General features: G+C 39.7%; 1 protein-coding gene across 2 annotated transcripts in view; it reads right to left on the bottom strand.

The window, feature by feature from the left end:
- Positions 1-12,264, bottom strand: part of LOC104640244 (netrin-4) — a 53,605-nt gene that overhangs the window by 28,477 nt on the left and 12,864 nt on the right. For both annotated transcript variants that reach the window (XM_010308548.2, XM_075762142.1), the window contains exon 3: positions 4,324-4,587. In XM_010308548.2, coding sequence (XP_010306850.2) covers positions 4,324-4,587 — 264 coding nt within the window. The remainder of the gene's footprint in view (positions 1-4,323; positions 4,588-12,264) is intronic.

Genomic DNA, 12,264 nt, shown 5'->3' with positions numbered 1-12,264 from the left:
AAACATTTTAATCCACACTTGCTTTCCTCTGTCCATACTTACTTCTGATGGACTAGAAAGAGGATTGTGAAATGTCTGGCAAACAGAAAGGACATTGGTCTAGATTCTGTATTCTGTCCATGCGTGCTTTCTGCTTTGTAAACTTCGTTCTGGAAGCACCTCTGGACTCAGCTAAAATGTGTCATCAAAGCAGATCCTAAACATGACAGCTCATACTAACTTTGTTGGAGCTTAATAAATAAATAATTTACTGTAAAGCAACATGTAACTTTGTACATCCTGCAACAGTAATACCTGGGGCAGGATTACGTTCCATTGCATCCAGTCATAGAAGAAGAATAGGTGTATTCAGGTGGCCAGGTCCTGGCAGTTGTTTCCCTTGTAACAGCATATTAATGCCCTCTAAAAGAAAATGCTTCTCTGTAGTTTCTGTGGCAAAATGCAATCTCAATAATTTCCCTCACCAACAAGGGAGCTACTTATAAGAGTTTGAATAATACAGGATGTGAAATTCAGAAAGGAGATTTTTGTCCTTAGTTATCATAAGAAGCTATTTAAGTTAGGTATAACATTTCTGTGTCTCTTTTTTTTGGTCTGAGGAAAGAAATAGAAAACAAGAAAACACCACTGTCAATAGCAACAAACCCCAAATTCAGGATATGTTTGTTCATAAGTTTCTTGCCTATTGTTTACAGTTCCCATCTTCATTTCTTGAAGTTTTTCTCCTGTCTGACATAATAGTCTCAGTAGTTAATAAGGGAAGTGTGAACTAGATTAATTGTGTTGAGGTGGGTGCATGGCTTGTTAAAAAAAAAAGCCACATTGAAAGACTAAATATTACCGGTTTGCTGCCAGAACAAGAAGTCAAAGGACATTTCCATTGGATCCTGCGGAATTCTTTGAACCTTGCTGTACTCAGTATTTTCACAAATGACTTACAACCAGAGAGAACATGCATGAAACTATCTAGGAATTCAAGCCATGAGGAATGATGTACCATTTGGAGGATGGCTTTAAAATTTGCAGTTTTCTTCTATCCATTCATTTCTATGACACTGTGGTGTCTGTGACATTACTTCTCATAGAGCTGCATTTCTTATTGGTAGCCTCAGTGGAGAAGCCACAAGCTGAATGGGTTTGTCATGACTGAACTGACAGATCCACAGATAAACTGATCATTGATAGATCATCTAGTAGTCATAGATCATCTAGTCCGTCCAAAATGGTGTTGGAAAGTGTTGGTTCAAAAGTCTCAAGAAATTTGCTTTAGTTTTCTCCCTTATTTAGCCCCCATATAGTATCAGTCTAGCAGTGTTAGTAGTATTGCAAATGGAACAGATTTCTCTCAAGAAAGCGTAAGAAGAACAGACTTACAAGTTAGTACAATTATGTCTCTTCCAAGACCTAAGTGCAGAATGATCTCAGGTTTTGGGCCTATCCCATGGCAAACAATTACAGTTGTTTTCTACATGGACTTGCTTTTGTTTTGGTTAACTACAGAAAATAAATACATTGTAGGATGACTCTGAACTCTTAAGAGACTGAAACTCCTATTACTTAAGCCTTTCTGTGGAGGTCTGTATTTTTCCATCGTTTTATTTAATTATTTGACAGCAGCCCGGGAAACATGAAGCTGCTCTGCCTTCATGCTGTGATATCACCCACACTAGCCATGCTACAAAATAGTGTGTCTTGAGACTTGCTCTGCCCGTGCGTTCATGGGCAGATGCAGCCAGTGGAATGAATCAGATTGTTTCTGGACATGCAGTGTTTGTTTATAACATCTCTTTTCCCCATCCTGTTTTAGTCATCATGTGACTGAAAGTAGAGCACCTTCTCTGTCTCTGCCAAGAAATTGCAAGGTGGCAAAGATTTTTGTTGCAATGTAGTTTGGCTGATACGAAATGTATTACTGGTGTTCACCACTCAACAAAGACGTAGACCTTTTCCTTCCGCACATAGGCAAGGAGCTTACCGTACTGTAAGATGCAAAGATATACACTTATATAAACTTCCTCATGCCAATTATGTAAACCAAATCCTGAGATCTGTACCTATGTGAACTCTCCCTTCACCACTACAATATCATCATCGGTAAGTATCAGATAAAAAGTAAAAGAATCCAGGAACCTGGCTCTTCCAGGAGTGGATTTTCATTTGAGAAAGAGCTAGAGTGTAATGACTAAAGCACAGAAAAGAGGAGCAAAATAGCATGATCATCTTTACTCCGGACTTGTATGACCTGGGAGTAGAATTTTAAATTTTGACTGCTGAAGATTTCACACTTGTCTGGTTACTACAAAACCCCCAAAACTAAGAAAGGATACAGTAAGAATCTTCCAATTATATCTACAGAATGAGGATCAACTGCTCTCCATGATCATTGCAGGAGAGAGGACAAGAAAGAATCTCCTTAATTGCAGCAGAGATTATTTAGGCAGGCACTAAAGAAGAGCTTTCAAAATGTCAAAATGGGAACAGCTACTGAGGGTTGCTGTTGAATCCCCTTCATCAGAGATTTTCAAAAAATGTTCAAGATGCATTCATGGCTTAGGTATGCTGGACCATGCCTTTATGTGAGGACTCAGACCAGCTCACTTATGGTCTTTTCCAGCTCTCATCTAGGATTCTAGAGATAGTTAAAGCTCTGGGAGACTTTTCTCACTTTTCCCACTGCTGCGTTTGAATCCCTGTTTAGGGAAAGACTTGCTAATATCTGTGCCTGTGTGAATGATGTGATGCATCCACCCTCTTGTCTCCAGGGACATGAGTCACTCATGAAGTGCATTTCATCAAAACTATTTCCCCTTCTGCCCCATGAAGTCATTGATGGCACAAAAAGATTCTATTCCCTTGTGACTAGTGGGAAAAAAATCCAGTCATAGTTTACAATGGTTATGCCAGTAATATACACAATATTGTGTTTTCCTTTTCTGATGGGCAGAGTGTTTATTCTTCTACCAGCTGTATTCATTTAGCAAGTTATTCATCTATTTGGTTTCACTATGTGTATATTTAGCAGTTTGCAATAAACAGCTTTTCTCCACACAGTTATGTATTAAGTGAGCCTATGTTTATATTTAATGGAATCTGATCGTATCACCTAGTGCTGGAATACTGTAGCTGAATCTTAGATTTATACCACAGATGGAACTGATTCAGAAATGATTTTGCAAATATTGTGAAACTCATACAGTTCTAATTATCTTACAGTATCTACCTCTGAACCTAGAAAAGTTGAAAGGAAGTCAAGGAATACACATTCCAGAAGAATATAAACCAAAATGTCAAGGGTACCATATATCTGAAGGGACAGAAATGAGCTGAGGATGTATTTCTTGAGTCTGTTAAGTCAGAGTTCATCAAGGACTAAAGTTATAAGGGTTATTTTGGTGTTCAGAACCCATTAGAGAGACAGACAGCCTTCTGGAACCAGTGGAGCCATTGAATAGTTTAAAGTGACTTGAATTCTCTCTGTGATGTATGTGTTTAGATGTACCTGGCTATTTGGTTAGCAACATTTCCCTGTGACTGTTATTGAGTTCTTCTGTATAATACTTGCAGCTAAATCAAAATGGAGAGAGCAGTCATTCCCCCTGAATCACAACTTCTGAGTATGCATACAAACGCAACTCACATCTGCACATCCAGGGTCAAATGCAGATAAAAGACTGAAAAGGGAGGGGCTAGTCATAGTACTACAGAATAATGTTCCTACAAGGTTTGGCTTTTAAAAAAACCCTATTCTAACTTATTTTAAGCTGAATGGGTAAAAGAGGGGGGAAGTGGAAATTATTTTCACATCCTGAACACTGCTATCTGTGTAGTGAAAGTAACAAAAATACAGAAGGATGAAAAAGTAAAGGCTGAAACTGTAAGTATGACAGAACTGCTTATGTCTCACAAACTCAGAAAATCTGAGATTCAAGATCTGATGCTGAAATTCTCGTCCGGGCAGACTTTGCATCAAAGATATTAGTTCAGTTCTGTGCAGGCATATAGGTAGGAGATTTCATTCACAATATTTGGGACTGGATCTCTGTTCCAATTATAAAGCCCCTTCACAATTTATAGGTATTTTGAGGTCCAGACTTTTTAGAAGGACCCATCTCTAGCAATGCAATTAATACATATGAAACTGCAGCAACGGTTATAGGAAATCTTTTTCCAGAGTGGTTTAGGTTTCATGAATGTGGATTGACAGTGCTGCCCTTTTTTAGATAGTCTTAGGGAGACTTGGACAGGATCACACACAAAATGTGTGGTTAGGCTGAGAAAGCACAAGTGGCTAACAAGTCTAGTTAGTGAATGTCTAGAACTCACCACGTTCTCCATGACTCCTGTGCTGTTGGCAAGCTCGCATTCCTCTGCGTGCCCATTGCAAAAGCAGCTTCCCCGGATGATCAGGTCATAAATAGCATAGTGGGCAAATCTCTGAGGTTTCTCTACCAATTCCGAACCATGGCATGGACATTCCTGTCTTTTTAACAAAAGGAGGCGGAGGTTGGTGAGTTTCAGGAGATCTTGAGCCTCAGGACTATAGGGGTCTTCGATCTTGTTAGCTGGACTTAAGGCACGATAAATCACCTGAAAGACAGAAGATACACATCCAAGAATAGATATAGGACTCTGCATACACAGGAAACATTCCAAGGCAATGTTCAGGAAGAAGTAATAGTTCTTATTTAGAAGACTCTGCATAATCAGTTGTGGGGCTGTGACTGATCCCAGAACATCACAGCTGAGTTACCACAAGCTGGCCAAGCCACAGCAAGTGACTGTGTACCTGCTTTCATCCCATTTCAGATGTGAGATAGGAAATGCCTTAGTTTAAATATCTCTCCCTGGGGTTACTGAGCCCAGTCACTTCTTGCAGTTAAGCCAATACGTGATAACTTGTCAAGCGCTAGTTACTTCCTTGTGTTTCTGAGCCAAGTGACAACAGTGTCACTTAGAGAAATCCAAGTTTTATTGGCATAAATGCAGTATTAATGACACCCAAATTTCTCAAAGCATTTTAGGAATGTGGCTTTAGCATGAGTTCTAGAGTCTGGTAAACTAAGGCACTGAGGGGATCTGTGAAAGAAATGGAAACTGTGATGAGACTTTGGGCTTGGTCACTTGAACTATGTGCTAGAAAACACAGCTTGGCTTAGGGTGAGTAAGCATTGAGAGAACCCTGTCTTCAAAAAAAGCCAGATGGTTTATTAATTCGGGGAAGAAAGTAGCTACACTGCAGTGAGCTTGCAGGACCAAAGGCACTTTGTGCCTACTGACTGCCTGCGGCTTGTTACTCTTCTGTCACAGCTTTTATGCTGTTTGATAGTTCTCCAGAACAGCAACAGTTTGGTTTTGAGTATCACAGTTTTAATTTAACGTTTAACATTGACTAAAGGGACATGTTGTATTTTAGCTCATGCACTGCTCTACCCTTCTGTATCTCTCAGGGTGTGTTTGTTTCTGTTGCTTTTGGGGAGAGGTTGACAATGGACGGCTGTACCACAGTCCATGCCAGTGACCTACACAGCTGGATGCATTCGTTCCCAGGCTTAGATGTTCTCTATGGATATGCTAACTCAAATTTGAGAGCTATTTTCTCCTCTGCTCGAGTTTTTCCATCATAGAAGAGGGACTTGCCCTCAGGGTTCTTTGGCCCTGCTTTATAAGTGGTGACAGTGTCTGTCTGGCTAACTCTGTTAGAGGAGTGAAAAGTTTGTTTCCATAGGGATTCCCTCTATCTCTCTCTCTGTGTTTTTCTTTTTCTTTCTTTCTAGTGAACTGACCAATTTAAATACTTGCAGCATGTAAAATACTTTTGCTCCTTTTGCTTGCAGAAGCCAGAAAAGAGCTTGTGGTACGTGCCTGGAAGATAATTCTGTTGCATGTTGATGGCACATTGGGAGATAAACTCTTTTAAACTAACAGAATCAGCTGCCAGGCTTCACACAGAGCTACACCTGGCACTACCACAGCAAAGGCAGTGGTACACTTCCCACCTGTCCACAGAATTTTCTGTTTGGTTAGCTGTGTTCTTTTTTCTTTTGGTTCCCTTCCCTTATACTGTCAGCTACTTACAAAGTTGCAAACAGCCCTGTTTGGTGAGATCAGAAGTGCCCATATTTCCTTGTTCGATAGAGCTATGGGCAGATTGCCCAGGCTGTGCAATGCAGGTGCCTACATTCCCCTGACCAATGAAGCCATGACAAAATAGCCCAGGCCTTTCCACCCCAATGTCTGCATTCCCCCAGTCAATTGAGCCATAAGCAAATGGCCCATTCTGTTTTGTCCAGGTGCCCAGCATTCCCCTTATTGATGGAGTCACAGGACAAAGACCAAATCTCCTCTGTCCAGTTCCTCTAATCCAGGATGGTCTGATCTTTTTAGTGGAAACCAGTTTTACGAACCCTCTCTCCTTCTTCCTAGTCCCCTGTGGACCACTAAGAGGTGGAGTAGTTTCTCAGAGTCCTGAGCACCTGGCTGTGTACAGACACACACATCTTCCTCCCACGTGGTCAATTAATCTGACACCAAGGCAGTAAACTGGATGGAATTGTTCTGCAGAGCCTGGTAAGCTCAGAGATTTCAAAGTAGGGTTAAAAACTAAAACTACTGGGATATTAATGGTTAAAAGTCCTTGTGAAACTGTTTTAAATTGGCAGAAAACAGAGTAGCCAAGGGTAAAGCAGTCCGTTCAGTTACTGGTTTTTACAAACTCCATTCTCACATAGCTTTCTTGTGTATGGCTTCTCTAATATATATGGTATCTCCTTTCAGGATTGCTCTCCAGAGGATACCTAACAGATCACTGGCTTGAGAACATAAATGCATACTTTGCTCCAGGACAAGACATCTGAAAAAAGGTAATCAATATGTCATTAGCTTCTGCAAGATCTGCACTGGTCCTGCCAGTGACCTCCTTATACAAGGCTGGGCAAGAGGCTTAATGTTTCTGTGCCCCAGAGATCCCAGTTGTAAACAGCTATGGATTCCCTCACAGGAGACAGAGAGGAAGGGTGAATGAGGTGAAGAACAAGAGTTTTTACTGGGCCTCTCTGAAAGAAATTACTAGATAATGGCCAAAGTGTCTCTTTTTACTCTATGTCTCTGGCATTATACTTCTGCTTGACAATAGTCTTGCATTGTGCTATGTTAACTGTGAAGGAAATCTTGTGTATTGTAGTGCACTACTAGAAACCTATTTTGTATACAGTATGATAAGTTTAAAGAGATGGATTCATGTTTTGGGATCTCAAGTCAATTATCCATCCTCCCCATGTCTTAACTGGCATCCAGATAACACTGAGTTCTTTAGGCAAAAGAACAGCTGCTGAGTGCTCTTCTCTCAGCATAGAGCCATTTGCTTTCATGAAGCTGTATTGGTTTTTGTTCATTTGCTTGACAGCTTGGAAAAGGTTTGGTTCCCTGTGGGTTTATTGTTTTGCAAATATTTTCATTTCTGTCCTTGCATTTCTTGAGAGCTTTGGCATTTTCCATATCCCCTTAGAACTCTGAACATTATTTTTGAGTAGAGATGTTAATAGCTCGGATGTCCCATAGGGACTGTGGCATCCTTTTAAGAAAAAACGGTATTCCACTCCAGTTGAGGTACAAGATTTTGCTTGTATAATTAATTCATGACACATTTCTGTCCGGAATAAGCTCAGTGGAGAGACTGGATTTGTTTGTCCTTATCTCTCCCAAGGCAAGACTTGTTAAGTGTTAAAGATCTCATTTGGGTGACATAACACTAGTGAAGTTTTTTGGGAGTGGCATTTATATGTTCTTGGATTCAACAACCACTGAGGAATTAGCCTTCCTTAACTTTGAAAAAATCAAAGATATGGAGGACTTACTTAAACAAAGACATTTTGTATCAGCAGTCAAAACAGAGATGTTGTGCCAATATAAGTAGTTTTAGGTGAGCTGCCTTTTACACAGAGGTAGCATAGTTTTATTTCGTATTTAAATCAGTTTAGCAGCATTATTTTATATATGCATAAAACTGGAAAATGGAATTTTCTTCTCTCTTCCCTTCTGGAGGACACATTCTCCTTGAAATATTGGTGGTTAAAACTCTTGAGCACAAGGAAGAGTATAATGTAATCGCCATCTCTTGGCTCATTTTTAATATTTGATTGGATATTTCTTCTCACATTAAAGTGCCAGTCATTAGATCTCCCTTAACATATGTGTCGCCCTACTGTCAAGAGCAGTATGTTAAAATCCATAAGTTACACTTATTAGTCTACTATGTGTATTGATTCAAATAATTGTAGAATGGGATGAATTTTTAAAACAGATCTACATGCCCTGAATTATTTTTCCATAAATGCATAATTTACCTAAAAAACCCCAAAATCAAACCACTAAACATTTTTCTGTGCTCAAAATACATGATTATATTTTAAATGACTGTATTTGGGTTTATGGTTCCCTAAGAAAAAATGAATCCAAATTAGGAGACAGATTGGTGGTGGTTGTATATTTAGGTTGATAATTCTATATGGTACAGGGAAGAATTTTATTTCTGTAAAAAAGAAAGAGATGTCACTGTGATCAAAATACAGAGTTGAGAATGCAACTATTTGTTCAAAGCCCCAGCGCAATTGTTCAGTATAACATTCAGCAAGTAACTTAAGCCTTACGCTGTTCTGGATTGCCAGTGAATTCAGTAGGAATAGGAGAAGTCTGTTGAATGTCCTGCTTACTTTTTTTTTTTTTTTTTAAACAGGTATTCAAGTACTTCATGGAATGGGAACAAGATTAATAAATTTATATCTGTAAAATTCTCTGAGAATCCCTAGAGATGGATTTTCAATACATGTAATTTAAGTAATAATAGGTAAAAGATACGAGTTTGGCAGCCTCAACCATTTCTGTATAAATGTTTTAAACATTAGATTAGAAATGGATCTAAGTATTAGTGAAGTCCTAGATTCACGAGCTAGGGAAGAGATACTCCATCTTTTCCCTGTGTTATTTGTTCCTTTTTTCGTAGTTCACAAGGTGTGTGTTTCTGAAGCCTATGAAGCATATTCCTTCTATACAGATCATGGAATCACAGAATGGTAGGGGTTGGAAGGGACCTCTGGAGATCATCTAGGCCAACCCCTCTGCTAAAGCAGGATCACCTCAAGCAGGTTGCATGGGATCGCGTGCAGGCGGGTTTTGAATATCTCCAGAGAAGAAGACTCCACAGCCTCTCTGGACAGCCTGTTCCAGTGCTTTATCTTCCTCAGAGTGAAGAAGTTTTTCCTCATACTGAGATGGAACTTCGTGTGTTCCCATTTGTGCCCATTGCCCCTTGTCCTGTCGCTGGGCACCACTGAAAAGAGTCTGGCCCCATCCTCTTGACACCTACCCTTTAGATATTTATAAGCATTGATAGATGTTTGACTTCTGCCTTTTGCAGAAAGGCAGAAATAGGATTCATTTTTCATTTCCCAAAGATACTGTGCAAATTTGCAGTTTTCCATTATAGTAATGTAAAAGACATGAAGAGTGTGTAATGAAGAAGTGTGTTGTTATCATTAAGATGCAAGCTCTGAAAAGAGGTTCCCATAATGTTCACTGTAAAGCTATGTGTCATCTAATCTCTATCTGGTATCAAGCTCTGTGGAAGCTCTGTTCTTTTTTTGCTGTAACAGACTGCTCTGAAATCTCTCAGTTGTTTCTCTAAACATCAGTGTGCAGCTTTCATAAAAGTAGCATATGCAGAGCTGCAGAAGAAAATCTGATGGCAATTAAGTCTGGTAAGGGACACCTTAGAAATCTTTCTGCTTCCATTGGATTGGGTGGAAGTTGAGGGTATTCAGCACCTCTATAGTCTCAACTCTTTGCGGAAATACATATTAGATCCTGAGTTTCCCTTATAATCAGGAGCTGACACTGGAGCTGAATGCTGAGTAGGACATTCATGCTTATCTGCATATCTGCTATCAAGCGCATATTTGTCATTCTCATTTTCAAAAGTCAGTCAGCTGCGCCTCAAAAAGATGGTCACTACTCTGTCCTCTCCTGACTTTTCTAAGAGCAAGGAAGTCTGGAGAATGCTGTAAGTGTGCAAAGCTAAAGAAGGTAGCTACTCTTAGAGGAATGGTTTTGCTGTACACAAGTTGGCACAGCTTCACAGGGGGTGATGTTTTATCGCCAATCAAGAGGTCATCTTCATTTCGGAGACAGTGTCTCAGATTTTTGATTTCTTGCCATATGTTTTGCTTCTCCATTCTTGATGCAGATAATTCTGTTTTCTTAACCTGATCTTCCAGCCAGTATTAGTCAGAAAAGATGTGGACAAAACAAAGGTTCCCCCTTGCAAACTCATAGCCTAAGGTCAAGGAATGAGTCATAAATGGACGGCAGTGCCAATGCATGGCCTCCTACAAAAGAAGATCCTTGTGCAGAACAAGAATTTGATGTTACAAATCATCCTTAAGCTATGTTGATCATGTTGCACACAATCAGGTTAACGAGATCAAGAATGTCTGTGTGCTTACACTAGGCCCATCAGAAGGAAGCTGCAATAAAAACTCTCCTCAGTCCTAAATCCTCTTCATTAAGAGATTTTCATGTGAGTTGATTTTGTTCTTAAAGGAATAGTAAACAATTGTCTCAGAAAATATCCTCTGATTTATTTGATGGAGGCCCTTGACTAAAATTAATTCTTCCATATTGTGGTACAATAGTCTTTACTAAGAAGTCTTTTTCCTGTTTTCCAATACTTTCAGAGCATGAAGAAAGTCTAGCTACTCCTTTAGCTATTAGAAGGCCCATTCTGATGATTCACAGAATAGTGTTTTTTAGTCAAGATCCATTGCTTTTCTGTCCTTCCGGAGAATAAAACTTGTAAGCCAGTATAGAATATTATAGTTTGTTAAAGAAATAATTATGCATTTGATTTTTTTAAATTTCTCTGATCTGGGTAAACTCAGCTACTACCAAGACAGTGGCATCTTGAATTCATTCTGTGTTTTCCAAAACAGAAAGGGTCAATGTCCCTTCAATTTGCATTTGCTTTGAGGTTATTCCAGTAATCCAGTCAGTGTGGCATTAATATTAATATTTGGCATTGCTGCCGATATGATGATGGGAAAAGACTGCACAATTGAAGGTAGAGGCAGACAAATCTGAGGAGACATGCAGACTTTTGACAAAATGTATTCTGTAGGTTCAGGTTATCCACAGATGTAAATCTCTACATCTGTGTAGAAAGGCAAGGTTTGTATCTTCTATCAAGCCAGGTAATGTAGTTGGAATACAAAATCTAGACTATTTGGCACAAAAACCCTTCAGTTTGCAGTCTGTATACAGGGAATGGACAAAATTCCTTCCTCCTTACGTGAGGATGTGAGAACATTTCCATGCTCCCACAAAGTGCAGTGTCCTTTTTTATTATGAGGAATGATACTTGCTCTGAAATGGCAAAGGGCTGCATAAGGAGTTCTGTGATGCAGACAGCCCAACTAGGAACTGGATTGAGAACAAGGAGACTCATTTCACTCTGTCTGCTGAATTGTCAGGGAAAGTTAAAACAACCCATCACTGTCAATATCAACCAATGTCAACCAAGCTGTATTCTCATGGGAGAGCATCCATTTCTTACAAGTGGAGCCACTTACATCTCTAGGTCTTGGCTGAAATCTTACACATGAACAGACTTAGCTAAGTGTATAGTCTTACCATGACAGTGACGTGTGGACAACTGCAGAGCAAGCAGTTAAGTGTTCTTTTGCCTGGAGTTTGAAAATTACAGCAATGAATCTCTAAGATTCATAGCGTTTTAGACAAGAATTTTTTCTCTGTTGAGACTTGGAAAAAAAAAAAGTCATGGTTCCCACTCCACTAAGGTTTTATAAAACAGGGTGAGAAGAAAAATTCATTTGGTATCTGCTGCCTTGTATGTTCAGGCAATGCAGAAGCAATGCTCAGAAAAACTCTACTGTCTCTTTCTGGCTGGTTTATGAGGTTCCAAATGCCTCTGAAATGGCTCATTACAAACCGGGTCAGAGTAGGACACTTGGTGACCTCCTGAAGTTCACTTGCCAGGGATGGGAATGCTGGATTGGTCTCGTCAGTTCAAATTCCCTTCAGAGACAAATCCTTGAGCCCCTTAATTCTTCCTCCAGGGAAGCAGGGCCTGGCAGTACTATCTGCTTGTTTACACTGCTGGTGTTAACTGCTTCCTCTCAACTTGCCTCTGCATTCTGTCTCCTCTACAGTTCATATTAAACGAAATGCTGAACAGACAGCCCTAGTCATAACATT

This window comes from Balearica regulorum, chromosome 10 (genome assembly GCF_011004875.1).
Source record: "Balearica regulorum gibbericeps isolate bBalReg1 chromosome 10, bBalReg1.pri, whole genome shotgun sequence".
Lineage (NCBI taxonomy): Eukaryota > Metazoa > Chordata > Aves > Gruiformes > Gruidae > Balearica > Balearica regulorum.
This window is presented reverse-complemented; position numbering and strand designations above follow the sequence as displayed.